Here is a 19109-nt window from a genome sequence, read left to right as displayed (position 1 = left end):
TCCATATTTCTTAGTTGTACTTTTTAGCTTTATCAACTGCAGGTCCCAAATTTGCTGTGTCGTCAGAGGTTTCCCCTACATACCAGGGAAGATCCCTGCATTTTCTTAGGGGGGCAGGGCAGGTGTGAGCAACACAAGTAAAATTTGCTACTGTCAGATGATCCCTGACTGTCTGACCTTGCCTTACCTCCGCCTTGGTGGTTAGGGAGAGTAACATCTCTCCTTGGATCTCTCTTTTCTCTCTCTTCTCTTTCTCTCCTCCTCACTCTCCCATCTCCTCCTCCATCTCGCCCTGGTGAATAGTGTTTCCCAGGTCTGCCCTTGGCCCTGACATTCCCTTTTCCCCGTCTGTATCTGTCCTTTGTGCACACACATCATCACATACGGCCATATGCAAACACACAAGACACAGGCTCGCAAATGCTGCTTACTCACACATTGCGTTAAATACTCACTAGTTCTCACACACTGATACATGTGCACACAGGCACACACACCCCCCTCCAAATGCTGATGAGCCTTATCTCGCGTTTTGCGAGCCCAGCAGCGACCCCTGTGAATTTTAAACTGCTCTCTATTGATTTATCTCTCTTCTTGCCTCCCCCTCTCCCTTTCTCCTTGTGTGTTGTGTTTTCACCATCTTTATATATTTATTTGACTCCTATTGCTTTCTCTGGAAACAGCAAACCTGACAGGTAAGGCTTAGCAGTACTTTATTGCATTTTACAGGGGGAAAACAAAATAGCCTGCCACAGCAAAAAAAAATGAAAGAGGACTCTTTAATTAGTAAGGGTGAAGGAGAGTTTTGCTTACTTGATACGCATTCTCAACTCTCTAATGCTTGATTTGGTTTCACTCAAGCTGAGTTACCAGTCAGCTGGAGCTGTTTAGTTGTTGGAAATGTCATTAGTGAGAGTGTGGTGACTGTTTTGCTCACAAAAAGTTATTGTGTTTGTATATCTTCCCCTCTTTCTACTCTATTTGTGTCTTATTCTCCAGCCGCAAAAGAAAAGAGTCAGAGCCACGAACAAAATGTCTGCTCAACAACGCAGACATCACACCCCACCACCCTACAGACCCCGTGGAGATGAGACGTATCAACTTCCAAACTCCAGGTACAGGAACGACACACAGCACCTACACTGAGGAACAAAACTGGTCACATTATAAAACTGATCAATATATGTAAGTATAGTAAAATACACATAATTTACATTTTCACTGATACAGATGTGAAGAGGAAAGTTTGCTCATCCAGCTTTAGGCGCTGTAATGTGATGTAAATTATATAGTGCAAACACAATGGACATAGTTGTATAGCTCAGTGTGAAAACAGGAACAGCAGCCATGAAAAATATATAAATAGATAAAAACACACGTATTTCTGCTTTACAAAAGACTCTTTGGATTACTCAGATAATAACATTTAATGGTCTTCATTCAAATTCATGAAATAACTACTTTTGATTGTTGGATAAAAGCCAGCTTGTTATAATGACATCTAAGGCTTGTCTTTCTTTGGATTTCAATGTTTTCCATCCCACAACTGTTTCTAGTGCAAACACTCATGCCTGTTATCTCTGCACGCACAGTGGAGCGTACAGCATTAGGATAACCTCAAGGTTCTATTGCAAAAGTTATTGAGGTTTTAACAAACTACAAAGCAAAGTAGCAACTTTAGCTGGAACCTCAAAATCCCTATTTTCCGAACATGCTGAAATGGAAAGCATTTTTTTTCTTTTTTGGCAAAAAATGTTAATTAAAATGCTGGATGAATTAGCAGTAGCTGTACCCATAATTAGTATAATTGGCTGCTCTTGGACCATGTTGTTGTGGTCAAATAAAGTTACACAACTGCAGAAAACCATCCTTCTTGGCACTGGTTCAGTCATTTACAGTGTTTCATACAAATAATATAGGAGGAAACATACATGTCCATGTTTAAGTATAATTTACATGTGTAGTGACAGCAGGTTGTAAAATTGCCATACATATACATGTATGAACTGGTAACAAATTATGCAATTTAAATGTATCCCGCAGCATACAAGGTGCCCCATATCATCCTGTTTGACATAATGTTCCCTCATTACTACCTTCAAGCCATATTTATGTGTTTTCCATGTAACAATTTATAAATAACACATTAGATGGTGTCTGTTGTTGGACTGGATGATTTTAGGTTGAAAAAAAAATCCTGTTTTGAAGATGTCTGGGTCTTTACCTGCTTCCACTTTTGTCTTACTTCCCTTCTGGTGTTCATCCGAGCTAAAGCCCGGTGTTAACAACAGAGCACGTTAGATCCCACACTCATTCTCTAAGGCTTCTCCACCTTAAGCTTGTCTGACATCTTCCTCCTGCCTCCTTTTCAGACCCATTATCAATTGGTATGCCTTTCCTTTGTTCAGCCTGCAGTGATTTAGGCAAAAGATGGCATCCACAGTTAGTCGTCTTTGGTCTGAACCATAATGGAACCAAATTTGCTTTTTTTAATGTCTTTTTATATTTGGTTCCCTTAAATTTCCTCTGTCCAATTACAAGCTATGGTTCTTAGACAGGGGTTTGCAGCCAAGCCAAGGAGCTTGTCTATTGGCTCTCCAGGCCTGGGGCCTTTCTGTGTGGAGTCTGTATGTTGCCCCAGTGCCTGCGTGGGTTCTTTCCAGGTTCTCCAGCTTCCTCCCACAGTCCAAATATATGCACAATAGGTGGATTACAGACTCTAAATTATCCATAAGTGTGAATATGAGTATGTGTGCCTTGTTTGTCTCTGTATGTCGGCTATTCGGCTAAATTATAGGCTGGTAACCTGTCCAGGGTGTACCCCACCTTCACCCTATGTCAGCCCCCCTTGACCCTGCACGGATAAGCCCTATAGCTGATAGATACAGTAGATGGATATCTTTTGGCCTGTTTTGGAAAGAAAGTCCCGCCAGAAAGGAGAGTTAAGATGAATGTGAATGAAGTCCTTGTTGTTGCCTCTAGCTGAGCATTTTGGAAAACATTATGCACTAGCTGGTGTATCACTAAATCAACACTTTTCTCCCTCTACCTTGTAAAAGGAGACTTCTGTTTTCAGCTTTACTGAAGATAGGTCAGATTATATTCTTTCTTCCAGCGATTTTCCATATGACAGAAGACAAAGACCTATTGCCGTGTTTAAATGGCGTTGTTCTCACCTGACTGAGCAACCTTCAGTAAAAGGAGTAAATTCTCCAGAGGCGGAATAAACACACCCTCCCTTGCTTCTTTGTGTACCATTGTTTCTCTTTCTCTTCTCTGTGCCTCCCACCTTTTCCGTCTCCGAGCTCAGTGGTCTTTCAGCCATCCATCTGTCATCTGCAGCCATGCTCTGCTCCATCAAAAGGCTCCGATTTCAAAATGGAGCATTTCTCTTCAGCTTCTGTGGGAGCACCCTGCAAGCTGCCTCGAGTCTGTACCTTGGAAAAAAAAAAACAGAGAAGAAAGATACCAAGATGAAAGAAGATGCACAAAACCCACTTATGCACAGAAGTGTGGAAGTTCAATTTGCTGTCCTCATCTTTATCTGGCTTGATATTCAGAGCCCTATCAGTGGTTCTATTCTATAATGACAAGGTAATAATGGCCATTCTCGGTATTTGTCTCTCTGACTTCCAGCTTTTTCCAACATGCCCTCACTGTCTTTCTTCCTTTCCTTAAATAATAGAAATTCTTGTTGCAATCTTTTGCTCTTTTTCCCCCAACATTCACCAATACATGTTGAGACTTCTCTTTATATATGACAAGCATTCTCATTTGACAGCCTCGCCGTTGTTCTGCAGAACCGGGCGATGTCATTATCTCCGCACCCAGGGAATTTAATTTGAATGGACATTTTAGCCCAATTAAGTGGGCCGGTGAGCATTTGTGAACATCCCCATCAGCTAATAGCGACCATTGTTCAAATGAGCATACGCGCAGTGCACTTATCCAAGGCCTCTCCAATCCAACAGAGCATATGCCACATTGGCAAAGTGTGCTCACTGACCCCTAGTGCTGGGGAACAAAAAGTATGTTTTTGATTAGGCTCGCTATAGGCTAAGCATGGCTAATGCAGTGTGCATGCGTGTCTGTGTGTGCTTGTGCATTTGTGCTTTAAAGCCTGTAGGTCATGTGACAGCCGCACAGTGACATCCCAGAACTCCTTAGGGTGCAGAGTGGCTCTTTTTGTCATTATCTTCATCGGTGCCTGGGGTTTAATTGGCAAATGGGGCCAAAGTAATGAAGCAGCACGACTCAGTGGATATCCACTGTCTGTCTCCATCCAAGCTTTCTCTTTTCTCTCAATCTGAATTTTTCTTTCTCAGCATGTGTCGCTTTTCTTAAATTTTCTTTCCCCCACTCTTCCCAGTTACCTTTTAAGACAAACAAACAACAGCAGTTGGTGACCATCTGCAAATCATGATTTTTACGTTTCCTATTATACCAAGTTATATGAATTAACCTTGTCACTGTCCAAGCAACTGTAAATGAAAAGACATTATAGTGTTTATGGGTTTTCTCTATCAAATATCTAAACATACAGTTTCTATACATTTTCTACCCTCCACCCACCCATCCTTGCCAAAACATAATCCTATGGAACCTCACACCCCCATAATTCTGTCAGAAGAAGTGCCTTTGACTTTTAAGTGTGGAAAGAAAATCAAGTATTTTCTCGTAGATTTGCACATTTTGCAAAATCCACAGTCACCAGCCAAACGTGCACACAGACATCAGCAGCCTACTTGTTTCTCCAAATTACAGCAACAACTGCAGCAGCCATGCCCTCCTCCTTGTCTCCCTCCTCCTCCTAAGAAACAGGTCTACCACAACACACAGCACACACTTCACCATAAACATAATCAGACATGCCTGTACATCCCTCCTGCTGAGATGAATGACGTGTGGAGACAGTGGATCAGAGCACCCCCCACTAGGTTTAATTAGCCATTGTCACAAATCAATTAGCAAGAGGGAGATGTTTGATGTCTTCATCTCCTCGCTCATCGGCGCCAGTGGCCCATTGCCTTCACGCCACTGAGAAGTAAACCCACCAAAATAAAGTTTAGCAACTTTCATTTTGTAGAATTGAGCTTTGTAGTGTCTTATGGCTGACATACAACATAATCATGTTAGACTGTTTTTCTTTCAAGGGGTTCTTCAGCTTCTTTTGCCTTCCAACTGGAAATGATGATCTATCTGCCTTTTCAGCTTTGCTTTTACAAAGGGAAGCAGTTCATGTTTTTGGATCAAGAAATTAAGGAATAGGAAAAAACTTGTTTCTTTTGAAAATGACTGAAAACTTATTTTTTTCATCTTGCTCACAAGTCATATGTCTTTTTTCCCTCTATTTCTCACCTCAAATTCTGGAACAAATTATATTTTCTTTGTGGATCAAAGTTGCCATCCATGGGTGATGTGATCCTTTCTTATCGCCAGGTAACCCTGTTGATCGGATTTCAGCTTTCAGCCCTGGCAAAATTTATTTCCCTTCACATGATGGGCAGATTGCCAGCATCCCATCAAACGACATCTCTCATCCACATGTCCAGTTAACGTTGCCACAGATGGCTCCTTTCTGCTTGAGCGGTTGAGGAGACCTGAGTCTACCCGGACATAACAGCGGCTGGCTGCAGCCTCAGAGGACTTCTCCTCTGGAGCAGATAAGACTTTGAACCATCACCGCACTCCTCGGACCCCTGACTCCCACCAGCTTTGGCTCCACAGCTGTCATCCAAGAATGTGGACACTTTTCCACACCTTTCACTCCCCTGTGCTTCAGCAGCAAGCCACATACAAAGGAATCTTTTAGAGTTACTTTTCACCAGGACACATAAGCTGGTTTTCTATTCTCTGTCTCCTTCTCATTCCTGTCAATGGGTTCCTCTAACTGGTGTTTATGAAAGCTCAGAGATAGCAAATCCATTTCTTATCCTGATCTCTATGAGCGTTGATATATAAGGCTTGGTAGAGGAGGTTTTTCTGCAGGGGCTGACACCCATGGCTAACCACTCTGCTCCGAGAAGGCCAGTGGCACTGAGTGGGATTTGGTAGCAAAAGGAAGGTCTTCTGTTATCTGAAGATGTTTGCCCTATATTTTCATGTGTGTGCGCCGCGGCACTGTCACAGGCCACCCAGACACATTTTCTCATGGTAAATCACTGTAGTTTTGCTATTGTGTTTTATTTCATGGACCTTTATCATTATGCACATTTTTATGTTTGTTTCCTACATAGCCTTCTCTGTTGCATTACAGCCTTTTGAAACCATTTTCCATTTATGTTTGCTGTTCTTTACAGATTCTGGTCTGAGCAGTCCTCAGAGCGAAGCAGATTTTGACTATGAAAGTTAGTCTCTATGCTTTTAGCATCTGCGTATACCAGCTTTCCTTATCTTTTATTTTTTCTTCCCCAGCACCGCTTGCCTCCATTTACAAATACATAATTTGCATTTGTTTGTTTTTCACATGATGCAGCAAAATTTCAGCTCTAATTAATTTGACGTTGGTTTCCAATGGTATACTGGGCTGTTTTTTTTCCCCCCTCTTTTCTTTTAATTGGATGTCAGTCACGATGTTCACTTGAGCTGTTGGCTATGCATTAATCCACCATGCATAAATAACCTGTGTGATCACTTCTGCTGATGTAGAGATGGTTGAGAGGTGTTTCTTTTCACAGACCTCCTTTTTTTCACCTCCTCGTTGTTGTCTTCCCTCTCCTTTCTCCTCCTCCTCTACCACTGCTGCTCCATTTCCATTCTGATCTAACGGGGTCTTTTCTGTGCTCAGAGATAACGAGCAGAATTAATTAAAGCGGTGGCAAACAATGGCTCGACATTTGATCACCCCCTCTCCCTGCTCACTGCGAAAGGATCAGCCGAGAGAAAAAGCAGAATTTCTGCCCCCTCCCGCTTCCCCCCTTTATTTTCTTTGCTTACCCACAGACAGACTTTTTCCCTTTTATATGGAAATACACAACATCATAAATAGGCTTTTGAGGAGAGACTGCTTTGACTTATCAGAAAGAATCATTATATGTCTCAGGCACATCGAATGCGGATTGGGAGATTGGAAATGTGTAATTAGACGCTAGTTTGTTTTTCTGTGTTCATTGATCATGCTGTTGATTGCGGTGGGAAAAAATGGAAGAGTCTGTACGTGGATAGGAAAAATCTGTGAGGACTTGGGAGGGGGAGTGGTGAAGAGAAGGGGTGCGGGTGGGGGTAACAACAATTTGTCCTTGTATGACTTTGCTAGACTATTGCTAGACTACAGGTCACGGCAAAGCCTAGTTTTGAAAGTAAATCTTTTCTCGGGTAAACACCGCAGCGTGCAGCACAGTGTGTAAATGACAAAATGAGAGCGAGAGCAGATCAGTCGTCATTGGCTCATTTGTCTTGAAAACAAAACACATGGGTGAGGCCAGAAATGTACTAGATGCACGGGCAGGTGAGTTCAGATGCAAGCTTCATTTGTGTAAATATAATTAGTTACACTGGCAAATGGCAAAGTGGGATAAAGATTAAAATAACTGATTTAAGCATCTTACAGTTTTAAGTATTCAAATGGTTTTTGTATGAGTTTCTCTAAATATTCTACCAACATCTGAGAAACTAAACAAACACTATAACCTCCAGCCTGTCCCACTGGCAGTGCATCACAGTTTATCTGGATGTATATGTAAACACTTTGGTCTGATATATCTCTGATGGTAGCAGGCACTTATACATGCAGACAGTAATGTGGGCAGTAAACACAAACTGAAAGGAATTGATGGAGTTTGGGTACATTTGTAACTCACACACACTCACAAACACAAACATGCTTTGATCTCCCCTCGAACAACCCGCTCTTGTTCTCTCAAGGAGAAGTGAGATCCCCTCATTTGCATACGCTTTTACTTATTTTGCTCATAGCTTCTCATACCTTTCCCTCTCAATTTAAGGCGAGAGAACTGGCAACCAAATTTAATTTGCAATATTTCCTCTTTTTCTTGATGCTCATCTCAATGAATTCCCATACCAGAATCGATTAATAACTCTGTTTCATTCTCAAGTGTCACCGCAGTCTGCATGCTTTCTTAGCTTATTGAAAAATTGAAGTATGAATAAACACACTGTTTCGCTCGAGTTTGTTTTTGCTCAATTTTATGAAGATGCTCAGTTGAAAAATATGCGTAAAAAAAATAGAAGAACAGTTTGAACACAGGAAACAGGAAATTCAGATGTTTCATTAGGCAGAAAATGAGTGCGTGTTGCACAACTCTTGTCAAGTTGTCTGTTAATGCAGTGTGTCCATTTATTTTCCAGAGAATGTCACGCCATCCAGTGTCATCTCCATTTGTCTCATATATGCATTGTAATCTTTGTTAATCTTCATGTAATTGACGCCGCTGCATTGTTCTCTCAGTTTAAAATAAATTACCATTACTAATGAAGACTGTCAGCGCAAGGGGGTTGGGCTCCCCTCCTCCTAAGCGCAACAAAAGCAACCAAAACATCAGTGACCCCCTTGACATTGGGGCGGGGGGGAGGGGTATTAGGCATTGTCAAAAAAGGAATATTAAGGATGGTTAATGTGATTATGGCGATTTGCACACCCAATTAAGCCAGAGACACTTTTTTTTTTGTGAAGAGATGTCAACATTTTGTCGACTTCTGACCTTGTCGCTTGGCAGGAAAAAAAGGCCTCTTACTAAAAATACAAAAGCATTAAGTATTGCCAGCCGAATGCAGGGGCAGAGCCACAATCTATGGCTGCTCCATTTCCATTACATGGCCTCAGCATTATGCCACTAAATGGATTAGTGACTGGAGTGCACAGCAGTGCTGATAATATTGTAGCAGCAGCAACACAATATTCAGTGGATATTGGAGCAAGCGAAAAATCTCACAATTCGCTCACCCATTTGAAGAAGCGAGCTCTTTCTGGGAATTCCTTTGGATAAGTGGAAGAGGGATTTGGGAGGAGAACATATTGGACATGCAATTGCAAGTGTTTTTTTATTTTATTTTTTTTATTTTTGGAAGTAAAGTGGTGTTCATCTTAGAGCTAGTGTTGACTGGTTTGAGGGAACCAGGAAAGGGTAGAAGGAGCAGCAGCTTGCTTGCTTTGCACTGGCTGGCTGGAATGGAGCAGCTCACTGTGTCACTCAGCATCACTCACACTCCTGAACCTCCTTATAGCCTTCACCCCACCTCCCCTCACACAAGCCCCCAGGTCAGGGCTCTGTTTTAGAATAAGCGCCTTTTTATAGAGCCATCAGTCAAAAGTCGTCAGTATGCAAACAGCACAACTAGAGCATTATAGATTACATATATCGCAGTAGCAGGTCTGTTCAATAGTTTTGGTTTTGATTAAAAGCTCAAATTAATAGTTTAAAAGTTTAATAATAAAATGCATACAGTATATACCGCATTCATTTGTAAGATAAGAGATAAGATAAGCAGCAGATAAGTAAAAGAATATAGAACACACATAAAAAAGATATAGAAATAAAAGGAGCAATACTCCTAAGAAAAGAAGAAAGTAAAATAATAACTAAGTGGTTGATACCACCATTTTTGATGACTCATTTTTGTTTTTTGTCCAAACAATCAAGAATTTTCCCTTTTCTTTGTTGATAGCAGCTGTACTAAAAGGAAATGATGCTTTTAATTATCTCCAATGAGGAGTACAAGGATTTTTCTTTCAACATAAGGATTTCATTGATTCAAAGAGTAAAGAGGCCCTTGTGTTTCTTGTCTGTGATTTCACCATCAAAACTTTTTAAACATTTTTTTATCTTATGTATTTTTAATTCATTTTCCGAGCTATTAAAAATTAGTCATGCCTCTAAATGTTTAAGTAGTAATTGGTTTGGGTTTTCCTCTGGCAGCACTCAGTGACTGTTGGTCCTATTGGTCCATCTCTCTGTGAACCAATGTGGGAATTAATACAGTTTGGTCTGTGGGTATGTGTTACTCATGTCAGTCATATTTGACAAATGTAGTGATATTTGAGCTCTGGCCTGGCCCAATCATGTGCTTATAACATCACCTGTCAATACATTTTGCTGTGCGTGAAATTCACTGTGTTCTGCACAAGCTTCCTCACCACTAAAACCCAACTTTCATTGTTATGTTATCAAGAAGTTCTCACTCATAAAATTGTGTTGTGTGTTTGTTTGTTTGTTTTTTCAAGTCTCTATTTGACTGTTGTGTCCTGTCTAATGCACTGATGGACTTTCTTTCCTTTCTTCCCCCGTGTGGAATCCTTCTCTCCACTCTTGGCAAACAGGTATGATGAATCATCCTCCCATCCCTATCTCAGAGCTGGCTGAACACACAGAGCTTCTTAAAGCCAACGACAACCTCAAGCTCTCGCAGGAGTATGAGGTGAGTGGGCCAAAGGTCAAAGTTTCTTCGGAGTAATTGTTCTGTCTGGTTGTACGATTCTTTTTTTTTTTTTTGTGCTTTCGCAAAGCCGTATTTTCCTGCCTTTTTTTTTTTCAATATTATAATTGTTAGAGCTCGCCCTTGATTGTATTCAGCTTTTTATATTTCCTCAGATTTCTTTTCTCGACTTGGCAACAATATAAAATTTCTCGCTTTGGGCTCCTGCAACTCCTGTGCTCCCAAATGCAATTTTCTCAAATTCTTTGCTAAATGAAAGGATCATTCTGCTGCAGTGCACCCAGCTCTACGTCAAGAAGCATGCATGACAGAACTGATTGTTGAAGCTGATCACCCAAATTGTGTCCTTTACCTCCCAAACCGTATTCACCAAAGGAAATGGAGAGACGAGGCTTTATCTATCTAAAACATTTACTCATGGAAATGTGATGCTTTGAAAGTCCTTCACACCAAACACCGAACTTCTTCCACAGTGGAAACCTAGTCCTTTTAAGTCGACGTCCTCTAATGTGTTTCACGGGGAAAAGCACACCAGCAGTCAGGCTTTAGTAGGTCTGTGTGTGCGTGTGTGTGAGGCTGAGTGTGTGTAGAAGGAGTAACTGAGCTGTCTGAGCTTGGAGACCACGGCGGTTATAAATGACACCAGAGTTGATTAGAAATCAGGAGCGCTGAATCAGCTCTTGTTTGCATACAGGCAATATCCCCTCCTCGCCATCCCTAAATCACTGTGCCTGTCGCCTCGCTGCACGCCAGGCTAAGGTAGGAAGCGGGTACACCAGCAAAGATTGCCGTCATCATGCCTGCCGGTGGATGTTGGTGGATAATGACTTCTCATAGTGATCCAGTATTTCTTGGGTATCTATTATTCATAAATCCACATCCGGGCTGTGTACCAAATGGACGAGCTTGCTCCATTCGTAGGGAAGAGAGACGGAAGACGTGATGCCAAAAGTGACGCTTTGCTACAACTACAACTTCTAATTACTTGGCTTTGAGAGAGCATTAAAGCGCCCGCTCGTCTCTTTCCCCGCTCCCTCTCCCTCTCTCTGTCCCCCTGCCCCTTCGCTCAACCACCCCCCAGGAAAAATAAATGACCAAATTAAATAGAGAAGTGTAATTTTAATTTTGTTATTTTCTTGATGAATGGCTGCTCGTCCAGGGGCCCCAGCTTGCCAAGCGCAGCTCTACGGGGCTTTGACTGATTGGTTTTTAGCCAGGCGGGATGTGAGGGAGGAGGAAAAATGGAAGGAAGAGGGGAGAGAGGAGAGATGAGCGAGATGAGGTGGGGAGGCCTGGTTAATGATGAGGACTCAGTGAGGGGAGAGAGCGCAGAGCTTCGCAGCTGGAGAGCACAGATGAAGAGGAGATAATCTTGACACAAATGGCAACAGAGAAGCAGTTAGAGTTTTACCTAATGATACAGAGGCCACACGGTTTGTTGTCTTTCCACTGTCAGGCAGTGTGCAGCCATGTCCTGAAACCCTGCTGTCCTTAGAGGAGCTGTCATCCAACTTCAAACATCAACAAGGAGAGAGAAGAGAGAGAGGTTGTTGTTGTTGTTAAAGGAAAAAATTAAGTAATTGTTATTTAATCAATTTTTTAATCATTCAATGCGGTTTTCAATTTCTAAGTTGAGGGATGTGTCTCGGAAGTGACCTCAATCTTTATATACACATACACGCAAACACTCACTTGCATATTATGCCTTAAGGTAATTACGAGAGAAATGAAAAATAGCGGGGTAGTATAGGTGGCTGCATGGAGAGGGACTGTAAACATCAGAGAGGAGATGGGAGATAGAAAAGGCGATAAAGAGACAAAAGAAGTGTGGACAAAAGAGTGGGTAGACTTTGAAGATGGAGAGATGCAGATAACGAAAATGGGGACAAAGACGGAGGGATAGAGAGGGCAGAGAAAACAAAGACGGAAAGAGGCTAAGACAGAGAGAAACTCAGATTGCTGTAATGATTACATGCAAATTGTTGGCTCACATTTCCAGTTGGACTTCATTTAGCTTCAGTCTCCCTCTCCAGCCGCCCCGCCCTGCACGGTAACGCCCTTACTGCAAATATCCTTCAAGCCTCCATCCAAACACCAACGCAGTGCCTGACGCCCATAAGCAAACAGTGGATCGTAATGGAGTACATAATTATCCTGAGCAGGAAACACATTTATCTGGCATTCTTATATTTCAAAGAGGCAACCGTGTCAGGCTTCGCTCCAGGGGGAGAGCCGGCAGCCGCCTTCATCAATATTGTTATTCGTCATTATGTACCTGCTGTATTAATGATCTTGATAAAGTACTGTGTGCAGCTGCTGTGAGTATTGAAACCGGTCAGCAAGCAGATTTTCATGATACCATGTACTTTCCTTTGAGAAAATCACCCTCTCAATCTCTCCCTCTCCCCCCTCCCTCTCCTCTTTCTATGATAACAATCAGTGCGTATTGTTATTGCTCAGCTCCTCTCACAGCTCTTCTGATTTCTTCTCTGTGTGTGCATGTCTCTGCCCCCTGTCAGTCGATCGATCCGGGCCAGCAGTTCACCTGGGAACACTCCAACCTGGAGGTGAACAAGCCCAAAAATCGTTACGCCAACGTCATCGCCTACGACCACTCCCGCGTCATCCTGGCTCCCATCGAGGGTAAGGCTCACCCATCCTCACACTCTGCACCTTCACCGCCTCACGATCGAGCTCAGCTCTTTGTGTGTCATTTGGGAAATCCTCATAATCACAGAGTCAATTTAAGTCATTAGGAATTTGTACTGAACAGACCAGATGGGATTACACAGTGAAGAGCTAACTAGAACGGTTCATAGCAATACAAAACAGAATATGTTGAATAATCAATACAGTAGAATGCTGTGTTTTATTGTATTGTAAGATAGAGTGGGATAGTCTGGAAATCTAAGATGTACAGATACAGATACAGATACAGCTTTGTAGCTGAATTTGTAGGTAATGAGAAAAGAACGGAGGACGCCAAAGAAAGAATGGAAAGCACTGTACCGCTAGGCTTGATTACATAATTATGGTATCGAGTCATCACAGTTGTGAGAAGCCAAATAGAAGAAAAGTGAAAATAAATTCTAGGATGAGATTCACTTCAGCTTGTTTCGATTCCCAGCAAAACGGCGGATTCACAGAACAAAACGAAATTTTGTTGGAGGCTAAATGGAGGACTTGTTCCAGCTCAACTTGGTCCTGAGCAGCTAAGCGGTTTATGGAATCATATTATTTTTGGGAGTGAGGCGAGGACTTGTTTCAGCTCATCTTTGGGGGCCTGGTCATATCTCACACCGAGTGTGGCCCAGGCATTTAACCAGTGTTTTCACCGTCCTATTTGTCTCATCAGATCTGGGCCTCTCTCGTGATTTCTCCCTAACTGCACATAGACACAGCACTGAGAATCTCAGAGCCAGACAAACTCTTCCTCTGACTCCTAAATCTCAAGGGACATTGTCAGAGGTAGTCACCCTTCACCGCTGACATTGTTCTGGCGTTGCATCACTAGAAGAGCTCCTGACTCCTCACAGTGGTGCCAAACTCCACAGTGCTCTCCTCTTTGTGTGAGCTAACAGCTCCAACTAGATTTCAACATTTTTGCAATGGCCGGGGCCAATTTGAGGGTGCGACAACATGCATAACAAAATTATCCCCGGGAAAAAAAAAATGCCTCGTCCATAAATACATAAATTAATCAAGTCTGAAATTTCTATTTTACACTGCAGTGATTTTGCCATTAGTCGCAGCAGTAGAACAATTCATGCACACCACCATTCTCTGTTCACTTAGCTATGACTAAAGCCAAGGCACCACAGTTGGATTGTGCGACGTGGTATCCGTTTTAATGACATTTGCCTTTTTTTTCTTCTTCTCCTTTATTTCCATTCTTTCATTCATTCTTTCTCTTTTTTCTGCCTTGTACCTTCTCTCCTCCTCCACCTCTCTCTTTTTCTCTCTTTTTCTCACTCACTCTTTCACCCCCTTTTTTTCTCCGTCTTATACTTCTCGTCCAACCCGGTTGTTGTCCTCACTGTGTCTCCACTCTTAAATTAGCCCAGCCAAGTGTCTCATTGTTTGTCGCTTGAGTGAGGAGACGTCAGTCAAAGAGACGTGATTCTCCAACACAGATGCCGCCACACTGGAGTCTCTTTACAACTGACAGGATTGTAGACGTTGGTTAAATGAAGATGGGTGATGTTCTCTTATCACTGTCAGATGTTGTGTTAGACACACACTAATCTTTGAGATTATCTTTTTGGCTTAAACCTTTTTTTTTTTCCTGAGAACAACTTCAATTTGCTGTGCCTGTAGTGGCTCTGCGCCAGGCTTGAAAAGACCTTTATGTTCTTTGATATGGGACACTGCACACCACCACAACACCCAGATTCCCTCAGATCAGAGCCTGGTGACAGTTGTGCACTGCACATGATGAGACCGGAGATTTGTTTCACAGTTAAACAACTTTGCACTCTCTGTATTATGAGCAGTCCTGATGAAGCCTTGCAGCGAGCAACATATTTTATCTTTGAAGTGTTGCTGTTACTGCTGTAGACACATTAAAGGATGCCACAGAATACTTTGATAGCTACATGCAGGCAGTTTAAGCAGGATTTTACGATAGAGCTTACGAGTGCCGTACACACCATCCTCTGCATTAAAAAACATTGCCAGTACACATCCATCTATGCGACGGTGCAGAGAGGGTTCCTTACGGCTAGATTTAGTAGAACCCATGCGTAACAGAGCATGGTGGTCGGGGGCTGAGAGGAATGGGAGTTGGATCTGCCCTCCCGGCTTTGGCGGCTGAGTGGCTCTTTGCTATCCTCCATCTTCCAGCACACCCCAGCTGTGGTTGTGGTTAATCAGATGGAGGCTAAACCATATCCACAAAAAAACCAAGGCAGAACCACAGAGGTACAAAATGGGAGAAGTGATAAAAGAGCAGCATAGGAAGTTGTGACAGTGAGGTAGTTGCTGAATTTGAATCCATTCAAATGGAACAACAATTGAGGTTTTCTTCCAGATCTACAGCAGGAGAGCGGGAGAAAAGCCATGCAGACGCAACATACAGTATCACATTTAATCTTGCTTTATGTCTTGTTTTTATTTTTTCCTCCACCAAACAAGTTCCAAGAAATAGTGGTTGAAATAATATCTATAATATTTTAAAGCCCAAAAGCTGACATGAGGTACTGTATATAAAGACAACACCACTTGTCTCTGGGCTATTCCAAATCCTGAGTAATCTCCGCCAGTTTTTCACAACAAGGTGTGAATAGGTGTGTCTTCTCCCTACAAGCCTAGATTCTTTACACCTTTACTGATTCTATACATAACAAGATTGTTATATATAGAATTAACAAGGCAGATGGCTGAATTAAACGAGAAAGTGATATGGAAAACACCACATCACACCTTCTCTTTCTCCTGTGATCTATTTCCAGGTATCACAGGGAGCGACTATATCAATGCAAACTACATCGATGGCTACAGGAAGCAGAATGCCTACATTGCCACCCAGGGTCCATTACCGGAGACATTTGGGGACTTCTGGAGGATGGTGTGGGAACAGAGAGCAGCCACTGTGGTCATGATGACCAGGCTGGAGGAGAAGTCACGGGTAAGTTCGCTCCACCAATTTTTGCAGTAAAGCCGGGCACTGCGTCTGGCAGGTTTCTGAGTAAAGCTTCCCTCCAGCGACTTCACAGACCTCTTTAAAAGGTTGTTTTTTTTAAGTAAACCTCAAAATCAAATGACTGCTTCACAAGACCCAAGCACAAGAAGCAGCTGCTGAAAATGGCCCAGCTTTACATTGATTTCCCAAGTTGTCCACCTGAACGTCATTGGTAGGTAATCAGACTTCATTTTCTTGAGATGAATTGCTTTCAGAGACGTGTAGAAATTTGAAAGGGGTGGTGAAAGCAGCAGAAGAGAGGTGATAAAACAGAGTTAATTCAAAGAGGGTCTACCTGTGCACATCTGATAAGTTAGGCAGTGTTTCCACTGGGGGTATCTTCACAGACTTGGCCGTGTTTTCCCTCCTTATTTTCGGCGAAAACTACAAGCTGTTGCATGTTCCCTGTAGCACTGAGTGTTTAGCAAGTTTCAGCTCTGAGACTTCACAGTGTAAATTAAATTATAAGCAACAGAGAGGCACAGCATTTTTTAATACATGTGGCCAGCGCCTCCTACACTCAGTTGTTGATTGTGGAAGTAAGAGTAAAACGTGTCTGGAGAGCACGGTGACTTAACTTTCAGCAGGAAGGAATGAGATGTTTGGGTGGAGCCACTCTCCTTCACTTTTGTTAGTTGTTTCTTTGCTTTTTAAAGTTTTTATACATTTACATACATGGAAGCTCAGCACAAGTGTCCTGGGAGTCTGCTATTCTGAATGAGCTCACCCTGGTGGCCTTTGAGATGGAAAGAATTGGTTTCCACTGTTAGAAACCTGCCAGTGATTTTCACATACACTGTAAGCTGACTTACAATAGAAAGACCAGAGTAGGTAACAGCAGCATTTTACAAACTACTAGATTAAAAATGAAAAATAGAAGTAATTTCACCTATTACTGTGATAATAGTGAGTGAGTAGAAAGCATACTAGTTATATTAAGGAAGGCTGTTAAGTGCTTGACAGCTGGATATCAGCCCCGTTTGCCAGTAGTGACAACCAGTCATTATGTAAACAAAGTGCCTGTTTTATGAACCATTTCTCTGTATTAGGAGTTAAGAGTGCAGGTAAGTGCTGCACAGAAGCAACAGAATGAAGCCAAATGGTGTGAAAGCATCCTCGGGGGTGGATCTGTGGGGATAATATTCTTTGCTGTGAAGGAGTGGACTTAAATGTCAAAAAGCCAACCGCGATGTTTCATCCTGTCAACTCAAACCTGTGTCAACATCAGGCACACTCACCCCAGGTGTCTCCACTCATTTTTCCTCCCTCTATCCCCTTTCAGTTGTTTACCTATCCTCCATCCTGACATGCGCGTTCCACTGCTGTCAAACGTGATCAGGATTAGCGGGCGGTAGAACTTGAGTGTCAGCTCGAGCAGGAAATGGAAGAGAAAGCTGGAGAGCAGCTCATCTCCTTCACTGGCTGTCACATCTCATCAGATGTCCGCTGGCGCATCACACCACATATTGAATGAATCTTTATTAAGTGGGCAGACAGGGGTGGGCTGGGTGAAGCTGGCGCTGTTTTTTTCCAGATATACAGTAGAATCTCTGGATAAGAAACAGCAAACATAATGAGAGGTTCTCATGTGAGGATCTGAAATAATTACACTATACTAGGCTTTCATTTTGTTTGATTGATTTTGATTGATTGATTGTGAAGACATTTTTCCCCTACTAGTAAACAATTTTGATTCAGCTAAAGGAAGCAGGCAGGATTTGGTTGATGAAGTGAAACCATCAAAGCACAGTGGCTGTGGTATTCTGGTCACATAGTGTATGTTCAGTGTACACAGTGTTTGTTCTTAGATGTGAAACAGAGAGAAGCTACCCTGGTGCTTCAGTCCACAGCACCTGGTGTTTCAATCCACAGGAGGGTTTTCCTTTATGAGCAGTGCGTGAGCACACATATTCGTGAGAAGAGGAGGGAGCATGATTTGATTTGACGATCGTACTTATCAGCGGAGACACCATTTAATAGAATGTGACGTACTGCAGCTAAAACCTTTTTGTGTTCATCTGTCTACCCCTCTCTCTCTCTCTCTCTCTCTCTCTCTCTCTCTCTCTCTCTCTCTCTCTCTCTTACTTCCTCTTTTGCAGATTAAGTGTGACCAGTACTGGCCCAGTCGTGGCACAGAAACATATGGAATGACTCAAGTCACCCTGCTGGACACCATAGAGCTGGCCACTTTCTGTGTCCGCACTTTCTCCTTGCACAAGGTAGGATGATTTATCTCTCTCTCTCTGTCTACCACACATCCACACACACATGCACCCCTGCAGTACAGAGAAATCTCTGGCCGACTGCGGTTGTCGATGATTAACAATATACCCATTCAGTGTCTGCCCAGTAAACACATGGCTTATTCACAAGACACGGCTCATAAAGAATAAACACCCAAAGTTTCCATAAGCAACAAAAGTGATGTAAACCGTGTGCTCTTTTTCCATTCGATGTAAAGATGCGTGAGTATAATCCTGTGTCCTCATTGTCCTTACAGTCCACCCTCTCACCTTGTTCAGCTCTCTGTCTCCTCAATAGATCATCTGTTTATGTGCGTCTGCCAAATTGGAGCACTTAGGTAAAGTGAGCAGAAGAGAAACTCAATATACATAATTGGCAGACTGCTTTCATGCCTGCAAAAAAAAAGAATACTGAGCACACAGGCAGATGCACAGTCTCCGAACAAATGAAAACATTCCTAAGAGGGGGCATTTGCACATGCAAGCTCACAGATCCACACAGGTACACAAACATACAGCCAAGATTGCACATAGAAAACAAACACATGTATCTCAGTACCCATGAGTATGACTTAACAGCAGCAGACATGAATAACACGCATTAAAATGTATTTAAATACAGACACTCACACACAAACACAGAAAGAAAAACAAAGAAGATGTCACCAGCACATGAAAACTCATTCACTCTCTCAGTCTCCTTTCAGTCCTGCAAACACTTGTAAAGTAAGCTGTTAGACGACATGGCAGAAAACCAGCCTTGAGCAGAGTTTTCCGTCTTAACCAGATAGCAC

The 19109-nt window shown here is 42.5% G+C and overlaps 1 protein-coding gene across 18 annotated transcripts in view; it reads left to right on the top strand.

Annotated features, from left to right (window-relative positions):
- The window catches only part of ptprsa (protein tyrosine phosphatase receptor type Sa), a 256606-nt gene that overhangs the window by 217196 nt on the left and 20301 nt on the right, over nucleotides 1-19109 (top strand). For 10 of the 18 annotated variants that reach the window (XM_085774641.1, XM_085774642.1, XM_085774631.1 and 7 more), the window contains 6 exons: nucleotides 1000-1115; nucleotides 6300-6347; nucleotides 10277-10374; nucleotides 12912-13035; nucleotides 15843-16018; nucleotides 18172-18291. In XM_085774641.1, coding sequence (XP_085630767.1) covers nucleotides 1000-1115; nucleotides 6300-6347; nucleotides 10277-10374; nucleotides 12912-13035; nucleotides 15843-16018; nucleotides 18172-18291 — 682 coding nt within the window. The remainder of the gene's footprint in view (nucleotides 1-999; nucleotides 1116-6299; nucleotides 6348-10276; nucleotides 10375-12911; nucleotides 13036-15842; nucleotides 16019-18171; nucleotides 18292-19109) is intronic. The other 8 variants (XM_085774644.1, XM_085774645.1, XM_085774637.1 and 5 more) reach the window with 1 other exon arrangement.

The sequence above is a fragment of the Trachurus japonicus genome, chromosome 4 (genome assembly GCF_045865225.1).
Source record: "Trachurus japonicus isolate A0001 chromosome 4, Traja_1.0".
NCBI classification, from domain to species: domain Eukaryota; kingdom Metazoa; phylum Chordata; class Actinopteri; order Carangiformes; family Carangidae; genus Trachurus; species Trachurus japonicus.
This window is presented reverse-complemented; position numbering and strand designations above follow the sequence as displayed.